Raw genomic sequence first — 15,808 nt, 5'->3', positions numbered from 1 at the left:
TAACTTGGTATTTTTTGCTGATCACTTTGATTGCAAAAGGAATTCGTCATCATCCAAACTCAAACCACCGATCTTATTGATTTTATTTAAATAATGTATTATTTATCATTTCCTGCGTTTAAATATCATACCTTTCATATGCGCATTGTCAGTAGTTGGTAGTAGTACATATGTGACCTTCGTCTTATCTGCACATTGTTTCCAAATTTATCGTTTTTGAAATGTCCCGTAAACTATTTACAAATGCAGCGTTTCCATTGGATCCGCTGAGTTGTAGCATACCGTTTTTTTTCTTCCCCGTTACGTAATACTTTTCCTTTACCAGTTTTTCACCCGCTCAAAGTCCATCAGTTTTGAATTATTTTCTTTATTAGTGTTGTGTTTCGTTTGGCAAGCCCCAAATCCCGAAATACACGTAATTTATTGTGGTGATTCAGAGTAGCATTTGTTTTGGTAAATAAATGTGTTTCGATCAGATTGATACAATATACAACTTTTAAATCTTCTACATAAGTGTACTGATTAGTTAGGTGTTTGTCACTTTTATTGGTATTTTGTTTTTTTTTTGTTTTTTCGGTTCGGGTACATGAAGTATTCTGGTATTTTTAAAATCAGGCTCATTCAACGGAAAATGTTGTCTGTCAGATGAAAAAAAAAAAAGAAATCACTTCATTAAATTCTAACAATACAGGTGACTATTTTGGTATTAGTCCAACATATGAATGAGATTAAGTGTGTATTCGTCTGTTGTACGGGTATAAATTTCTTCCGTAAGTACAAATCTCTAATCGTTATTATCATACAGTTCCTTTACTTTCAGAAAAAGTGCTCAAGATTAACTACTTGTATTTATGGTTCTATTCTTACATATGTTTCATTTTCTGCGTGTAGATAGTTATGCTTTTGTGTGTGAGTGTGTATGTGTGTGATCAATGGTTCTACGTAGCACTACAATACTTCGGTTACAGGTCAGGAAAAGGGTATTAAAAATGTTGGTGGAGGTTATTAGCAGTTAGAAAATTTTCTGAGTAGTTCAACAAACCGAAGTCAATTGGCTTGGTGCCGATATTAGAGGGTATTGCTTGGGAAAGTGCTAAACTGAACAATTCAACACTAAATCATCAGTCTATTTCATCAGTGGTTCATTTCGCAAATCAAAGAGGAAAACATCATTCCTGGAAACAAACATTGAGGTTATATGACATTGCTTCTTATCTGCTGTACGATTTGTATAATTGCTATAAAAATGTTCTCTCATACCTCAATATTTCAAATGACTGCCTGTCTGCTAAATTATTGCAAATAATAATTACCCACGATCATTCTTTCCAGTACATAACAAACGAATTATTACAGTAAGTACTTCGACTCCGTCTTGACTAGATCTGATTAAGTTGTATCAAAACATTTTATATATTTGGCTGAAATGTTTCCTATTTCAGATTTGTTTTTTTTTCGATAAATCCACCCTTTAAACGACTAGCTTTTAAACAACTTCCAAAAGAAAAACTTTGCTTAATATGCTCTTCCCAAAAATTCCGTTTTGCGTACGATTCTTTCTATATTTTGAATTTTATTGTTTCGTTTGATTTTTTCGTCTTATATTTCGTAGGTCTTTCAATATTTGAGCTAAAAGTGTTGCGTAAAAATTTAGTCTGTCTCTATCAAGTGAGTTGTTGTTTTTTGTTTTTTTTTCGTTTCAAATGCCTGATTAGATGAGTAGAGATTAGTAGTGAATAGTTTGATTGAAGAGATGAGAGAAAAATGCATGACGTGCAGAAATGTTACTAAGTGTTCGTGTGGTGTTGATTTATCCTGCGGCATCGCCACAGAATTTTTCCGCCATCACCGTGAGCACGTGTTCGAACTTGGCGTGGCGATCTTCGGCCGGCACGAAGCAGCCCTTGCTGCCCCAGAGGAACTTTACCTGGAATTCGGTGCTGAAAAGAGACAGAAAGTGTTGGTTTTAGACTCGGCGATTGAGTGTACGATTCATTTATCTACTGCGGTACACGGTAAAAAGTTGTCACATCTAATCCAAATACCTCTGCACTTGACTCAGTCTGTTATGCGGGACTGCGAATCGAAGTGATTTATCACTGATTTTCAAGTTATTTGCGTGTTGAAACAAAGTGATTTGTCGTTGAAAAATATGTACTGTATAACACCTTTAAATCAAAATGATTATCATTTCAGGTCAAATGATTATTATTTCCAGGTCCGAGTGTTACTCCATCGGCTGTCCTAAAAAAATGCTCCGATATCTTAGCTACTCCGTTGTCCTTGCTCTTTAACCTGTCTTTTCGTCAACAGAAATTTCCCGCACTATGGAAACGCTCTACTATGTTCCCTGTTTTCAAGAAAGGAGACAAACGCAATGTGGAAAACTACCGTGGGATTACCTCGCTTGGGGTTGAATCTAAGTTGTTTGAGTCGCTGATAAATGAGAGATTGTTTGCTTCCTGCAAGCATTACATAAATACATGTCAACATGGTTTCTTTCCTGGCCGCTCCGTGGAAACTAATCTCGTCAGTTTTACGTCGTTCTGTATGGAAAATGTATGCAAGAAACTTCAAGTGCATGCCATCTACACTGATCTTAAAGCTGCGTTTGATAGAGTTGTGCACGACGTTCTGCTATCAAATCTTGAAAAAATTGGATGTTCTGTTTCCTTCTGCAGCTGGCTTAGATCGTACCTCGTGCAACGTGAAGTTACTGTATGTTATGCATTGGAAACTACTCATTGTACTGATTCTCGAACAGATCAGGAGTTCCACAGGGTAGCACTTTGGGATCACTGCTCTTCTCTTTATTTGTGAACGATGTAACGTTTATTCAACTACGTGGAGGTAAATTTGTTTTTTGCCGATGACTTGAAGATTTATCTAGTTATTCGAGGCTATGCCGACTGTTTAGAACTACAGAACCTTCTTGAAATCTTCAATAATTGGTGTGAACGTAATTGTATGGTCCTGTGCGTCTCAAAGTGCTGTGTAATTAGTTTCCGTCAAACTAGGACTGCCGTTTTGTTTGATTATAACGTTGCTGGGACTGCAGTTCAACGTGTCGATCACGTTAAAGACCTCGGTGTCATGTTGGATGAAAAGCTCACATACACTCGCCACTTCTCAGCCACGATCGACAAAGCTAATCGTCAGCTTGGATTCATGTTCAAGATATCTAAGGAATTTCGTGATCCTCTGTGTTTTAAAGCCCTTTACTGTTCATTGGTACGCTCACTACTGGAATTCGCGTGTGTTGTCTGGAATCCCTACCAAGCAGTATGGAGTGGACGATTCGAAGCTGTTCAACGCAAATTCGACAGATACGCACTGCGCTATCTTCCATGGAGTGACCCGCTGAATTTACCACCGTATGCTGACCGCTGTCGTTTACTGGGTTTGGATACTCTTGCTAAGCGGTGAAACATATCGCAGGTCGTCTTCGTTGCTAAAGTTTTACTCGCAGAATATGATGTTCCTGAGTTACTGGTCACTATTAATCTGTATGCTCCTGCCCGAACACTCCGTCCGAGAACCTTGCTACATGAAGTAGTACATGCAACCAACTATGCTGCAAACAGTTCCTTTGTCGCCATGATTTATCAATTCAACGAAGCCTCTGACCTATTTGACTTTGACATCAATGCCTCCAGGTTTCGTCATTGTTTGCTGTCGGCCAATTTTTAATTTTTAATGAGTGACTATATTTAGATTTAAGTGTTTCATTGAGACTATCAAGTCACATTTGAATTAGCACCACTGTTTTCATCCATTGGATTTGATTTGTTTTGCTTTTGGAAGCAAATGTCAAAAACGCACATGACAAACATTAAAGGCCGGCGCACAATGCATACGTTTTCGGGTTTTTTTGACAGATAATGCAAGGGCTAACAAATGAAGTCAAGCGAGAGAAGCGATAATTCTCCATCACCACCGAAATAATTTGCGTTCTAGAGCGTGAGTAATGCAAAATTGTTGTTGTATTCAATAATAGTGTATTATATCACTTGGAAACATGTGATCTAGGTAGTAATATTTGATGGTCATGTTCTGAATAACATATAACAAGGCGTGCAGCGTCAGGAAAATACTGATAGGTGGATTGACCAATCAGGCAGTAAGATTGGTTGGCGCGAAAACGTGGCGCATCACGCCACGTAGCTCCACGAATAGGAGACAGGTAACATAATTTTGTAATGTAAGCATATTTAGTCTTTAAAACGGTAGAGCACACGAGGCTCTACCTCTTTTTCATCATAAATGTGTAACGTGTAAGATCGGTAATAAATAGTGTTAGCATTAAAAGTTCTTTTTAAAAAGTGAACTACGAAGAAAGATCCCTTAACTGGTGTCTGAAGTGGGATCACCGTGAGTGTAACATAAAGAGACCGGAGTGAAAGTTCTTCGAGGATCAAGTGCATAGTTAGAGAACCTAAACCTCTGAACGCCGCAACGACATCGACTTTTGAGAAAGCCGCATCACGTATAGCAACAGTTCGAGAAATTGGATCGTAAAACGCCGCAGCTACATCCCCGAAGACAGCAACTGCCGATCCACTCACGAGGACTGGACTGGATGAAATTAATTGGTGTTATACTGTAAGTAATCTGTCCCTTTAAACCACTATTTAAATATGCCAGAAACATGCAACGCAGAAATTGAGCAGCTGAAGCAACAAATTGCTCAGCTGCAAAACTTAATTCAGGGAGCAGGAAATGCTTATTATATTCCTGACCCTATCAAACAACTGTCAGAGTATTCAGGCAGTAAGAAAGAACTGAACGCATGGCTTCAGGAAGTAGATGAGCTCTATAACGAGTTCACAGTAAAGGGTGAACGGGGAGCCCCCGACACCTTCAACGCGCACTATTTTAGGGCGATCAAAAATAAAGTGAAAGGCGAGGCACGCGCAGTAGTATGTGCCAATGGAAATCCTGATACAATTGCACAATTGACGAAAGTTCTGAGAGAGAATTTTGGTGATCAACGTGATTTTGCCACCAATCTTCACAATTTATTTCATATGAAGAGAGGTGACAGAAACAACCAAAAATTTTATAACGATATAAAGGAATTAAACACTAAATTAAAAGCAAACCTACAACTACACCCTATGATGCCTTCGCAAATACTAGAATTAATGACGATAACAAAATTCTTAGACGGAGTGAGTGAACCACTTGCTTCTATCATCCGTAATTCTAAACCTAAAACGCTGGAAGATGCCTTCCAGGCAGAGATGCCAGATTTTTTTCTTTGCAATTCCGTAGACTTATTCAAATCTACGGATTTCTACGGTTTTTTTTTGTCGAACTTCTGATAGGTGATATTTTACGTTAAATGATAAATCGATGAAAGAACTTTTTTTAAAATGGTTTCAAATTTCGATTTTTCGGAACCACTCTTACTAACACGTGCACACTAAGGTGTTTCATTCTGGAAAAAAGATTTATATAGGCCACCCCCTAGTTCAGTTCATAACACAAAAACAAACATCTGTGCAAAGAATCAGCTGAATTGGTCAACGTTAAGGGGTCGCGCCAACGATTTCAATTTTGTTCGGGATTTTCGTCAAATTAGTATTGGAGAAAATGATGACCCACTTGGTTGGTTGTCGGTTGGTTGTCTTTATTTAGGAGATTTTTAGTCTTAATAAAGACAACCAACCCTCCGGGTGTAACATCAAAAGTTGAAATGAAATTAGCATCTTCAACTATCAAAAGTTGGTTTTACAAGTGCTATGTATACTTTTCTTTAAGAAATATTAAACAGCAGAAAAGGATATCATCCATTTAATTCCACTTAATAAATTTTTTCAATTACAATGTGCAGTCTTCATCAGTGTTATTTCCATTAAAAAACTTATCAAAACCTAACCCCCTTAAGTTCTCATCCCCTTGGTAAAAATGTCAAGAGCACAGGTATAACAATGTCATGGATACCAAAATTAATTGAGTGGAATTAAATGAAAGATAACCTTTTTCCCGATTTATTTAAATCATTCCAATAACAACCCAATTTCATTGCTTCATTTAATCATGGTCTTCAGAACCCTCATAAAACCAAAAATTATACTTGGGTTGTCTTCATCCGTAACACCGATGTCTTTAAAGTCGAAAACTTGCAGCTCACTGAACTCATTATCGACTTGCTGCCAGCCTTCTTTGTCAATTACGTTGTTGAAATGACCGAGTAGATGGCCCAAACTAGTGGATTGCTTCTGTTTTTTCGGCTCTAAGAGAGTTAGATTCCTGAATACCACATTATCTAATTGCAATCGTTTAAGCATTTGCTTAACCAGCTCCACATTTAAGCACCGGTTTTAAAATTCTGTAATTCTTTTCCTGTCATATTTTACGGAGCTGATGAGGACTGATACTTTAACGTCAAAGTATATTTCACCCGAGGGTTTGAGATCGTTGTTTTCAAATAAGAGCTCTTGCGGATTAGAAGCAGCGAGCAAAACTTGAGGTTTTACGAAATAGCCCAAGATTTGGTTCACTTTTCGTGTCAAAGTAGAGTGCATGGATATGGTTTCTGGCTTTTCTGTTTGAAAAAGTTTGTTAGTTTTACCGACAATCGGCAGAATTAAATTAAGCAACTCCAGGTCTTCTTCTTCTTCTTCTTCTTCTTCTTCTTCTTCTTCTTCTTCTTCGCATTTCAAGCTTATTGCATATCGCATATTAGCTTATTGCGTACTCTTAACTTAGTGTTCTAGATGCACTTCCACAGTTATTAATTGAGAGCTTTCGATGCCTTTACCATTTTTGCATTAGTATAATTGTGTGGCAAGTACCATTATACCCTATGCCCAGGGAAGTCGAGAAATTTTCCAACACGAAAAATTCCTAGACCAGACCGGGAATCGAACCCAGCCACCTCCAGCATGGTCTTGCTTTGTAGCTGCGCCGACTGAGCTGCACCGACTGAGCTAAGGGAGGCCCCTCCAGGTATAGCTCGGTAATTGGGTCTTGTAGCACGTTTCTATTTTCGTTGCGTTGGAAAACGAGCAAGAAAACGGTTGACAAGTTGCAGGGGTGTATTTTACTTTATGCTTCTTTCCCTTCAGAATCAGATTATACTCTAGATAGTTAAATTGGATTCTGAAGGGAGCAAACTAGTAAACTGACGTACACTGAATAAAAAAATCCGTAGAAACTGTACCGAATTCCGTAGATTTTGCCTACGGATCCGTATTTCCGCAAAAAATTGTCAAATCCGTAGATCTACGGAGATTTCCGTAGATCTGGCATCTCTGCTTCCAGGCCGTCATAATAAATCAGAATGCAGAAGTGCGAAAACCAGTGTACAAACATAAACCATTCAATGCACCCCAGCAAAATGCCGCGAGCAGTGCAACTAAATTTAAGAAACCGGATGCCATCGCACCGCGGCGACCGTTTCACCCAAAACCTCGAATTGAAACTAACAACACGGAGGAGGTGGACCCGGCAGAAGTGGAAGAAGAACAAGAAGAAGAGTTTGGAGAAGAAGTTCAATCGGAAAGTGATGAATTTAATTTTCAGCAGGTACGGTTGAAAAGCGTCCCACCCGCTGAAATCAATTTACAAGAACTATCGAATTAATGTCATCCTAATAATGAAATATACGGTTCGGAAATTGTCAACACATTTCAAAATCAGCTTGTATTCAGGATTACTTCAGACAAAAGGAAAAGTCCACACATTATGTGTAGAATTTTTCCGGGTCAAATACGGCATGTATTCCACAAAGAAAGACTTTCAGACGATGAATTTAAAGAAATTTTAAAGAAACATTTGGATCCGCATATTCGCTCCGGTGGAGATTATACGCAGTTGCGATAAAATTATTAAAGCAAATCATAGCAAAAATTTAAAGGTACAACATTCTAATATTCTTCTACCAGATCTAATTTCAGGTGCGGACCAGCAAGAATTTATATCTAAGCATCATAACTTTAACCACAGAAATTATAAGCTGACATATGAGGAAATTAGGAAGTGCGCTTACTTTTCTGGTATGTTTGGCAAGGTTAAAGCATTTATCAAAAATTGTCAAGACTGTAAATGCGCCAAATACGAGCGAAAACCATTTAAAATACCTATCGCTCGAAGGATTTACGAGAAACCTTTCGAAAACGTTTTCATTGACGTCTATGTCAAGGAGCGACACAAATTCCTCACTCTCGTAGATTCTTTTCCCAAATTCGCACAAATATTTCAAATCGAAAATGAGACAGCGGACATACTGATACACGACGTGGAGAAAAACCCGGTGGTAATCATCCCGATAGGAATAGCTAAAATCAGCAGCAGTTATTTGAGAATTGGACATCATATAAATCTTAATTCACTTGCAGAGACAATCAAAAATCTAGACTCAATAATCGAATAATCGAAATTTCTTAACAACAAATGTTAAGTCCAATATTAAAAGTAAAGTCAGAAAAACTCCATTCAATGTTCAATAAATTTAGACCCTCTAAACAAAAGCGATGGGAAAGTTTCGGTCGCGCTTGGAAATATGTTTCAGGCAGCCCGGATGCTGACGATCTAAAAATTATTAACGGTACAATTAATTCTCTTATTGATCAGAACAACAGACAAATTAAAATCACTAGCATACTGGAAACTAGAATGAGAAATACCACAGAATCAATCAATACTTTCGTTAAATTTCATGATAGATTTCAAAATAAAACCATTGAAGGTTTTGAGTCAGTTAATTTGATATTTCATTTAGATGAGTTAATCGATCAGTTAGGACTAATAGAAGAAGCGATCACACTAGCCCGACGCAATATCCCCAGCAGCCGCATCATTTCACCAGACGAGATAACCATAGCCCAGGAATTCCTCAGCAACAGTGGTCTTGGAACGGGTGCAGTCGACAACATATTAGATATATCCAGCGCCTACGTACTATATGGTAAGGAAGAAATTATTTACACGCTCCAAATTCCACGAGTCAAAGATGTGGAATATCACTTAAACTACATAGAACCAGTAATTTCCAACAACCATCGAATCCATTTAACGGCGAAATACTACGTGAAAGGACTTAATTCCTTTTTAACCAACATTCCATGTAAACGGCATCGAAATCAATATATCTGCACGAATTCACAGCTAGAACCGTTGGGAAAATGCGTTCAACAGTTGGTTGATGGCGAATCAGCTCAATGTCCTATGGAGAAAGTATATGGACAAAACTTCATAAAGCGAATAGATGATGCAAACATATTGGTGAGTGCTAACAACGTCACCCTAACATCAAACTGTTCAAGGCAAGTAAGAGAGCTACGAGGATCATACCTTATCCAGTTCTCTGGCTGTACCATCAAGTTGAACGACGAGGAATACACCAACAACAACATCGACGTATTACAAAAAAACTTATCTTCCAGCGATGGGACTAACGGTAACTCCTTCAAAAATCATAAACAAGATGCCTTTACAGTACTTACAGGAAATCAATCTGGAGCACCGGAGTCATATAGAGTATCTGAATATGACTACGGACAACATACACTGGCAACTACATCTGGTTAGCTGGCTCTCATTTGGAACATTATCGACCCTAATACCAGTGCTCCTAGCAGTATTAGTTACAAAGACAGTTCTTTCATTCTTACCATGCAAATCGACGCCCTTCTGGATACCAAGACGAACCAACACGGGAACCATCAACACGGAGAGACCTACAGGACCAGGGACTTCAGGACTAACGCAGGACAACGACACACATGGAGAGTGAAAAAAGTCAAACTTTGACGCGTTTGCGCCACCCCTAAAGCATGTCCGATTGAGCTTAAATTTGGCATAGGGTCATTTTTCGAGGCATTAAACATTTTGTATATGGTTTGTTAGCGAAATTAAAAATTACCATTTTCGCTGGCAGTCTAATACACACTTAAATTTTTTCGCCGAGATTCCAACAGCCGAGTAGTCCTGCAATTTATTTTGCTGAGGTTCAGTAAAACAATTGCCGAGACTCAGCTAACAAATATCATTTTGCTGAGATATCAGCTAACAAACAGATATTTTGCAGATATTTCAGCAAAAGTAAATGCCGAGGGCGACTGTTGGAGATTTTACCAAGCTAGATTAAGTGTGTACACTAAGGTCTACTTTGATCAAATTTACACAGCAATCAATTTTACGGATGATTCGGATTTTCCGATGACCACTTAGATCCAATTGCCAGCTAATATATCAAAAATCCCCATCTTACTACATTTCATACAGTTGCAGATAAAAACCATGGCCTACTTTCATCAAATTTACGAAGCAATACATTTTACGGATATTCCGAATTTTCCGCCGGACCATCTCGTGACCATGTGGTGCTAATGACCAGCGTATATATCGAAAATCGCCATGTAGTCGCAGAGAATAATCAATACCTACTTTGATCAAAAATACAGTATAATCAAGATTAAGGAATTCCAGCATCACCTTGCTCTATACGACTGGTACTTTTTCTCCCCTGGATGGCCTCTCGGAAACCCGGAATAAAACCGGAACCACTTGGTAAGTCTATTACAATTTTCAGAAGACCATAATTTCGAACATTTTTCTACTAACTGTGAAAATTTCAGTCAATTTCATGGAGAAAGAAAAAAGTTGTACCCATGCCAACATTGCTATTCGTATGTCTGTTCGTAAAACTAAAAATCGCGTTAGGCCATCTCCAAAAGTAAAGCAGGTGGTGTTCATTTGAAACGCTAATAACTTTTCGGGGTTAACTCGGATTCACATCCGGTCTTGAGTCAAAATGTTCCCAATATTCCAAAGAGTCTACATTTTGTACACGAAGAAAATCGACCCACTACAACGCCACCTAGAGCCACAAATGTGAAAGTGGCTCGTTCCCCCATGCATTTTGTTGATTTTCCCCATACAAACTTCAAGCCATTTGAGCGAAGAGTTCCCGTGATCCTCCCCAACAAACAATTCAAAGTCACAAATAAGCATACACATTGAATAAATGCTGTATAACAGTGTACAATGCTGAATAAAGCAGGATGTCGAATTATGTGCTGAAAAAAGTTCATTGAGATCGATAGATGCGCCTTTATTCCGCTGTTTGCTCTGATTTGATTAATATACTTATTAAAAGCTATACAAACGATGACTGTTTTCCTGATTCAACACCAGAAGTGTGATCTAAAGGGCGAACACGAAATTATTGCGACACCGAAAATGTCATGCCAATTTTCTTATAATGTTTAGAATCAAACCAAAATTTTAGGGTAGTTTTATACATATATTTACTTCAAAAATCAAAAGAAAAGTTAATCGATGGAGCCTTGAGTGTAAAATTGAACGCATTTTCGCTTGATGCCCTCCATCAAAGTCTTTACAGTGTCATCCGGTACCAGTTTCTCAGTTTTTTTTTTCCATTTTCTTAACATGTCCTTCTCGTCTTTGACTGTCTTCTTGCTCTTCCGAAGTTCCCGCTTCATTATTGCCCAGTACTGCTCCACCGGGCGCAGCTCCGGACAGTTTGGCGGATTCATGTCCTTTGGAACAAAATGGACAGAATTGGCCTCATACCACTCCAGGACACTTTTAGAATAGTGGCATGATGCCAAATCTGACCAAAATAGCGGAGCTTCGTCGTGCTGCTGCAAGAACGGCAAAAGGCGCTTCTCGAGGCACTCAGATTTGTAGATCTTGCCATTTACTGTGCCCTTTGTCACGAAAGGCTCACTCCTCAGTCCGCAAGAGCAGATGGCCTACCAAATGAGATATTTGGAGGCGAACTTCGACATTTTCTTCTTCTTAAATTTGTCGTCCACATCGAACTTGCTCTTGCCGGTGAAAAACTCCAACCCCGGAATTTGCTTAAAATCGGCTTTTATATACGTTTCGTCGTCCATCACACAGCAGCCATATTTTGTCAGCATCTTCTCGTAGAGCTTCCGTGCCCGAGTTTTAGCCGTCGATTGTTGCCGCTCATCGCGGTTTGGGAAGTTCTGTACCTTGTATGTATGTAGTCCAGCTCTCTTCTTTGCATTCTGGACGTAGCTCTGCGACATGCCGATCTTTTTAGCCAAATCACGGCTTGAGACGTTGGGATTTGCTTTAATCATCCGCTTCACCTTTCCCTCCGTCTTTTTGTTCTCCGGTCCCGGTTTTCTTCCAGCTCCTTTGCCGTGGTCTAACGTCAACCGCTCCTGGAACCGCTTCAACACTCTGGAGACGGTTGAATGGTGAATGTTCAACATTTTTCCCAACTGCCGGTGCGACAGGTCAGGAAATTCCAGGTGTTTGGAAAGAATTTGTTCTCTCAACTCGCGTTGGTTCACCTCCATTTTCGTTGAATCGAAAAACACGACTTCGAGTTTGACAGCATGTACACAATACACATCAATGAGAAAGTGTGCAAAATTTGGTTGATTTTACCCAATGGTAAAAAAGTTATGCCCTGTTGAATGCGTCGCAATAATTTCGTGTTCGCCCTTTAATAACATACTGAATAAGTGTAATTTGCACTAACATTATCGCTTTTATTCGACTGTTTTCAATTGATTTAATAAAACGCTTTATAAATGTTTTCTAGCTCCATTATTAGATTTCATAGCATTGCTTTACAATATTACTGTACACAGCAAAAAAAAAAGTAATATCAATCAACGTAATTCAAGCTGATGTATGAAATAATGATGTAATAGCAAAAAGCAGATACAATATTACATCAATGGATGTAATTTTGTTCGCAAAATCGATGTACATCGTACAATGTGATATTACACAACCGATGGATTGACCTGGTTGCAGCAGTTTGGATGTAATACTCAACAACTTTTTTTGCTGTGTATAAAGGTGAATACAGTCAGCATAATAGCTCTTATACCACTATGCGTCCATGTTTAAATTGTATGCTTTGTAAATGCTTTACAGTCGGCGTATTCATTAATTATTCCACTACACTACTTCAGGCTAACATAAAAACGAAATTGGTAGCATAGTGGTTACCGTTTTCGCTCTCCAAGCAGAAGGTCGCGTGTTCAATCCCAACCTCAACCCTTTTTTTAATTATTTTCTACGCCTAATTAATTTTAATCGTAATCATAGATCGTATCACTCACGACCACCAATTCATAGATCTATCAAAAAGAATAGCATCCTTTCCATCGAAATTAGAAAGATGGAGAGGTAACGTTGGTCTCATGTTAAACAACTATGAATGAATTAATCATTCTCACATCTCCTTGAATTAGCTAGAGTTACGGCTGGGAGTGCTGATAGGTTTTCAGATTCAAGCTTTTATTACTTATTTAGCTGCCTATATGATGTATTTTAGGATAGCTCAGATGGCAAGGCAAGCGGCTGGTGATCGGAAGGTCATGGTTCGAATCCCATCCAACGAAATGTGCGTATGTATGTATGTAATAAATTTTCTAGGATCTATGTGTGGGGGGTAGTGGGTGTGTGCTTCGACAGAAATAATGACACAACAATCACTAAATGAGAACAACCCTGCTCTGTTGTTGTCCCGTTCTTATTTTCGGATTAACTATCCCGTAGTTGAATAATCGTTTAATAAATGTATAATAGTGTCTATTAAAAAAAATATTTCACATGAGGATCAAGCGTCTATATACACACCTTTCTACCATCGCTGTTAAGAAAGTAATGATATCTAATAAACACTGAATAATCATAAGAATGATCGAATAAGCTCTGTTTACAACTCTTGTAAGTCGAATAAAAGCTTCTCGACATATCTTATTCAACGCCAAATATTTCGATGTTGTGGTTGAATAAATTCTCCAGATTTGCGTGGACAAAGCCTGAACAGAAGTTATTATTAAAAATAGTACAAGTATTGCATGCAGTGGAATAAAATCGTCAAGAAGTCGTTTCTTTAATAGGCAATTGTTTGTTGGGCTCATAACTTAAAATTTTGGCAGGTTGCTTCTGAACCCTCAACTACCATTCCAGGGGATAGCGCTTGAAATTCCAGGATTGACTTATTTTGAAACACTCTAATGTCCACGGTTCATTCATTTATTGGATCATTGGCCCGAAGTTTCTGAATCATCTTGCCCCTTAAATTATACACAGTAGATCTGGCCGTTTTCATATATTTTGTGCATATATGGTGGACAACATATCCAAATAGAAAAAAAATCCAGGATAATTGCATGAACTGGCTGGTTGGGTGCTAGATTACATTAGATTAGATATGGAATCTTGTAAATTGCACAAAATTAAGCATTTCAAGTACTATCCTTAACATCGTTTTCAAAAAAAAAATTACTTATCTACGATCTTAAACATTTTATAAATCAGAAATATTGAAAAAAAAAGTTCAGTTCATGTTTCAAAGAAGAAAAATTCAGCTATGAAAAATCTAAAGCTTGAAATAACATCTGATGAACATTTAGAAACAAGGAAGATCTGCTCATGTTTGAAAGAAGGAGAAATGTTTTATGAAAAGTCAAAGGCTAAAAATTCCTCATCTAATAGTGTTCCTATTGGCGAGATCTTCCAAATATTTTATTATTAAAACATTTTCTATGCCTATGATCTTCAAATGCTTTAAATATTCACACACACAACAAACAAAAATGGTATCTATAAAAATGTTACCAACACAGCAAAAAAAAAAATGTAATATCGATCAATGTAAATCAAGCTGATGTATGAAATAATGATGTAATAGCAAAAAGCAGATACAATTTTACATCAATTGATGTAATTTTGTTCGCAAAATCGATGTACATAGTACAACGTTACATTACACAGCCGATGGATTGACCTGGTTGCAGCAGTTTGGATGTAATATTCAACAACTTTATTTTCTGTGAATTAAAATTAAAAGTTTCTCGAATTCGGTAGTTTCAACTACAAAAATTTTCAAAGTGAATTTTTCTCCTTTGGTTTGTTTTTTCCGTCGATCTTGTTTTCCGTGCTGAGCACCAATGCTACCGACGTGCCAGGAAGGCAGCTCCCACACCTGGACCCTACCTATCGACCCATCAACTCATGAACCGGGGACCAACGGCTTTACTTCCCATCCGAAGGAAGGCGTGATCAGAGATGTTATGCCTCAGAACATCCCGGCGGCGCCGACTGAGATTGAACCCAGGCCTGCTGGGGTGAGAGGTAATCACGCTTACCACTACACCACCGGCGCCGTTTCCAAAGTGAATTTGTATTCTATGATTTGAAAGTTTTTATTTGACTATCAACACGTAATTTTAAAAGTTCAAATTTTTAAAACAAAGATTGTACAAATGTCAAAAGGACCTCCTGAAAAGCTCATTGTCATTGTCCAAAAATCTAATAGGGCATATAAGGTACTAGAATCCAACCGCAGAAAATCAATTGTGCATTGTGCACTTCCAAAATTCCACAACCGGGGGAACCGATTCTGGTACCGGAGTCAGTGAAAAAGATTGAGTTTTTCACAGAAGGTAAGATTGCTACTACTGTCTACATATTTCAAGAATGATTTTGAACATGAAATTGATAATTTTTCAGATCATCAGCATCTTGGGACGTTGGAACACACAGCCGAGACGTTTTTGGTGGCTATCAATAAGGATTAGAGACTCCGTTCTTTCCTACACAGCAAAAAGATAATTTTGATATCACATCAAAGTGGATGCACTACAATCATGTCGAAAATTTCATGTAATTTTTATGACCTCATAAATAAACAAATGCAGTAAAAGCAGCGTAATGTCAGTTCATGCATTGTATTAATGATAATTTTGTCCTTTTTAGCAAGTAATATTACATCATATTTTCGACATGATTGTAGTGCATCCACTTTGACGTGATATCAAAATTATTTTTTTTGCTG

At 38.0% G+C, this 15,808-nt stretch overlaps 1 protein-coding gene across 5 annotated transcripts in view; it reads right to left on the bottom strand.

The window, feature by feature from the left end:
* Positions 1 to 80: 80 nt before the first annotated feature.
* Positions 81 to 15,808, bottom strand: part of LOC135704038 (breast cancer anti-estrogen resistance protein 3 homolog) — a 185,225-nt gene continuing 169,497 nt past the window's right edge. For all 5 annotated transcript variants that reach the window (XM_065225450.1, XM_065225449.1, XM_065225447.1 and 2 more), the window contains one exon: positions 81 to 1,940. In XM_065225450.1, coding sequence (XP_065081522.1) covers positions 1,811 to 1,940 — 130 coding nt within the window. In that variant the 3' untranslated portion in view covers positions 81 to 1,810. The remainder of the gene's footprint in view (positions 1,941 to 15,808) is intronic.

The sequence above is a fragment of the Ochlerotatus camptorhynchus genome, unplaced genomic scaffold (assembly GCF_037179485.1).
Source record: "Ochlerotatus camptorhynchus isolate MF236.1 unplaced genomic scaffold, CSIRO-AGI_Acam_v1.1 ptg000229l, whole genome shotgun sequence".
Taxonomy (NCBI): domain Eukaryota; kingdom Metazoa; phylum Arthropoda; class Insecta; order Diptera; family Culicidae; genus Ochlerotatus; species Ochlerotatus camptorhynchus.
Note: the sequence above shows the minus strand (reverse complement) of the source record. Positions and strands in the feature narration are given on the sequence as shown.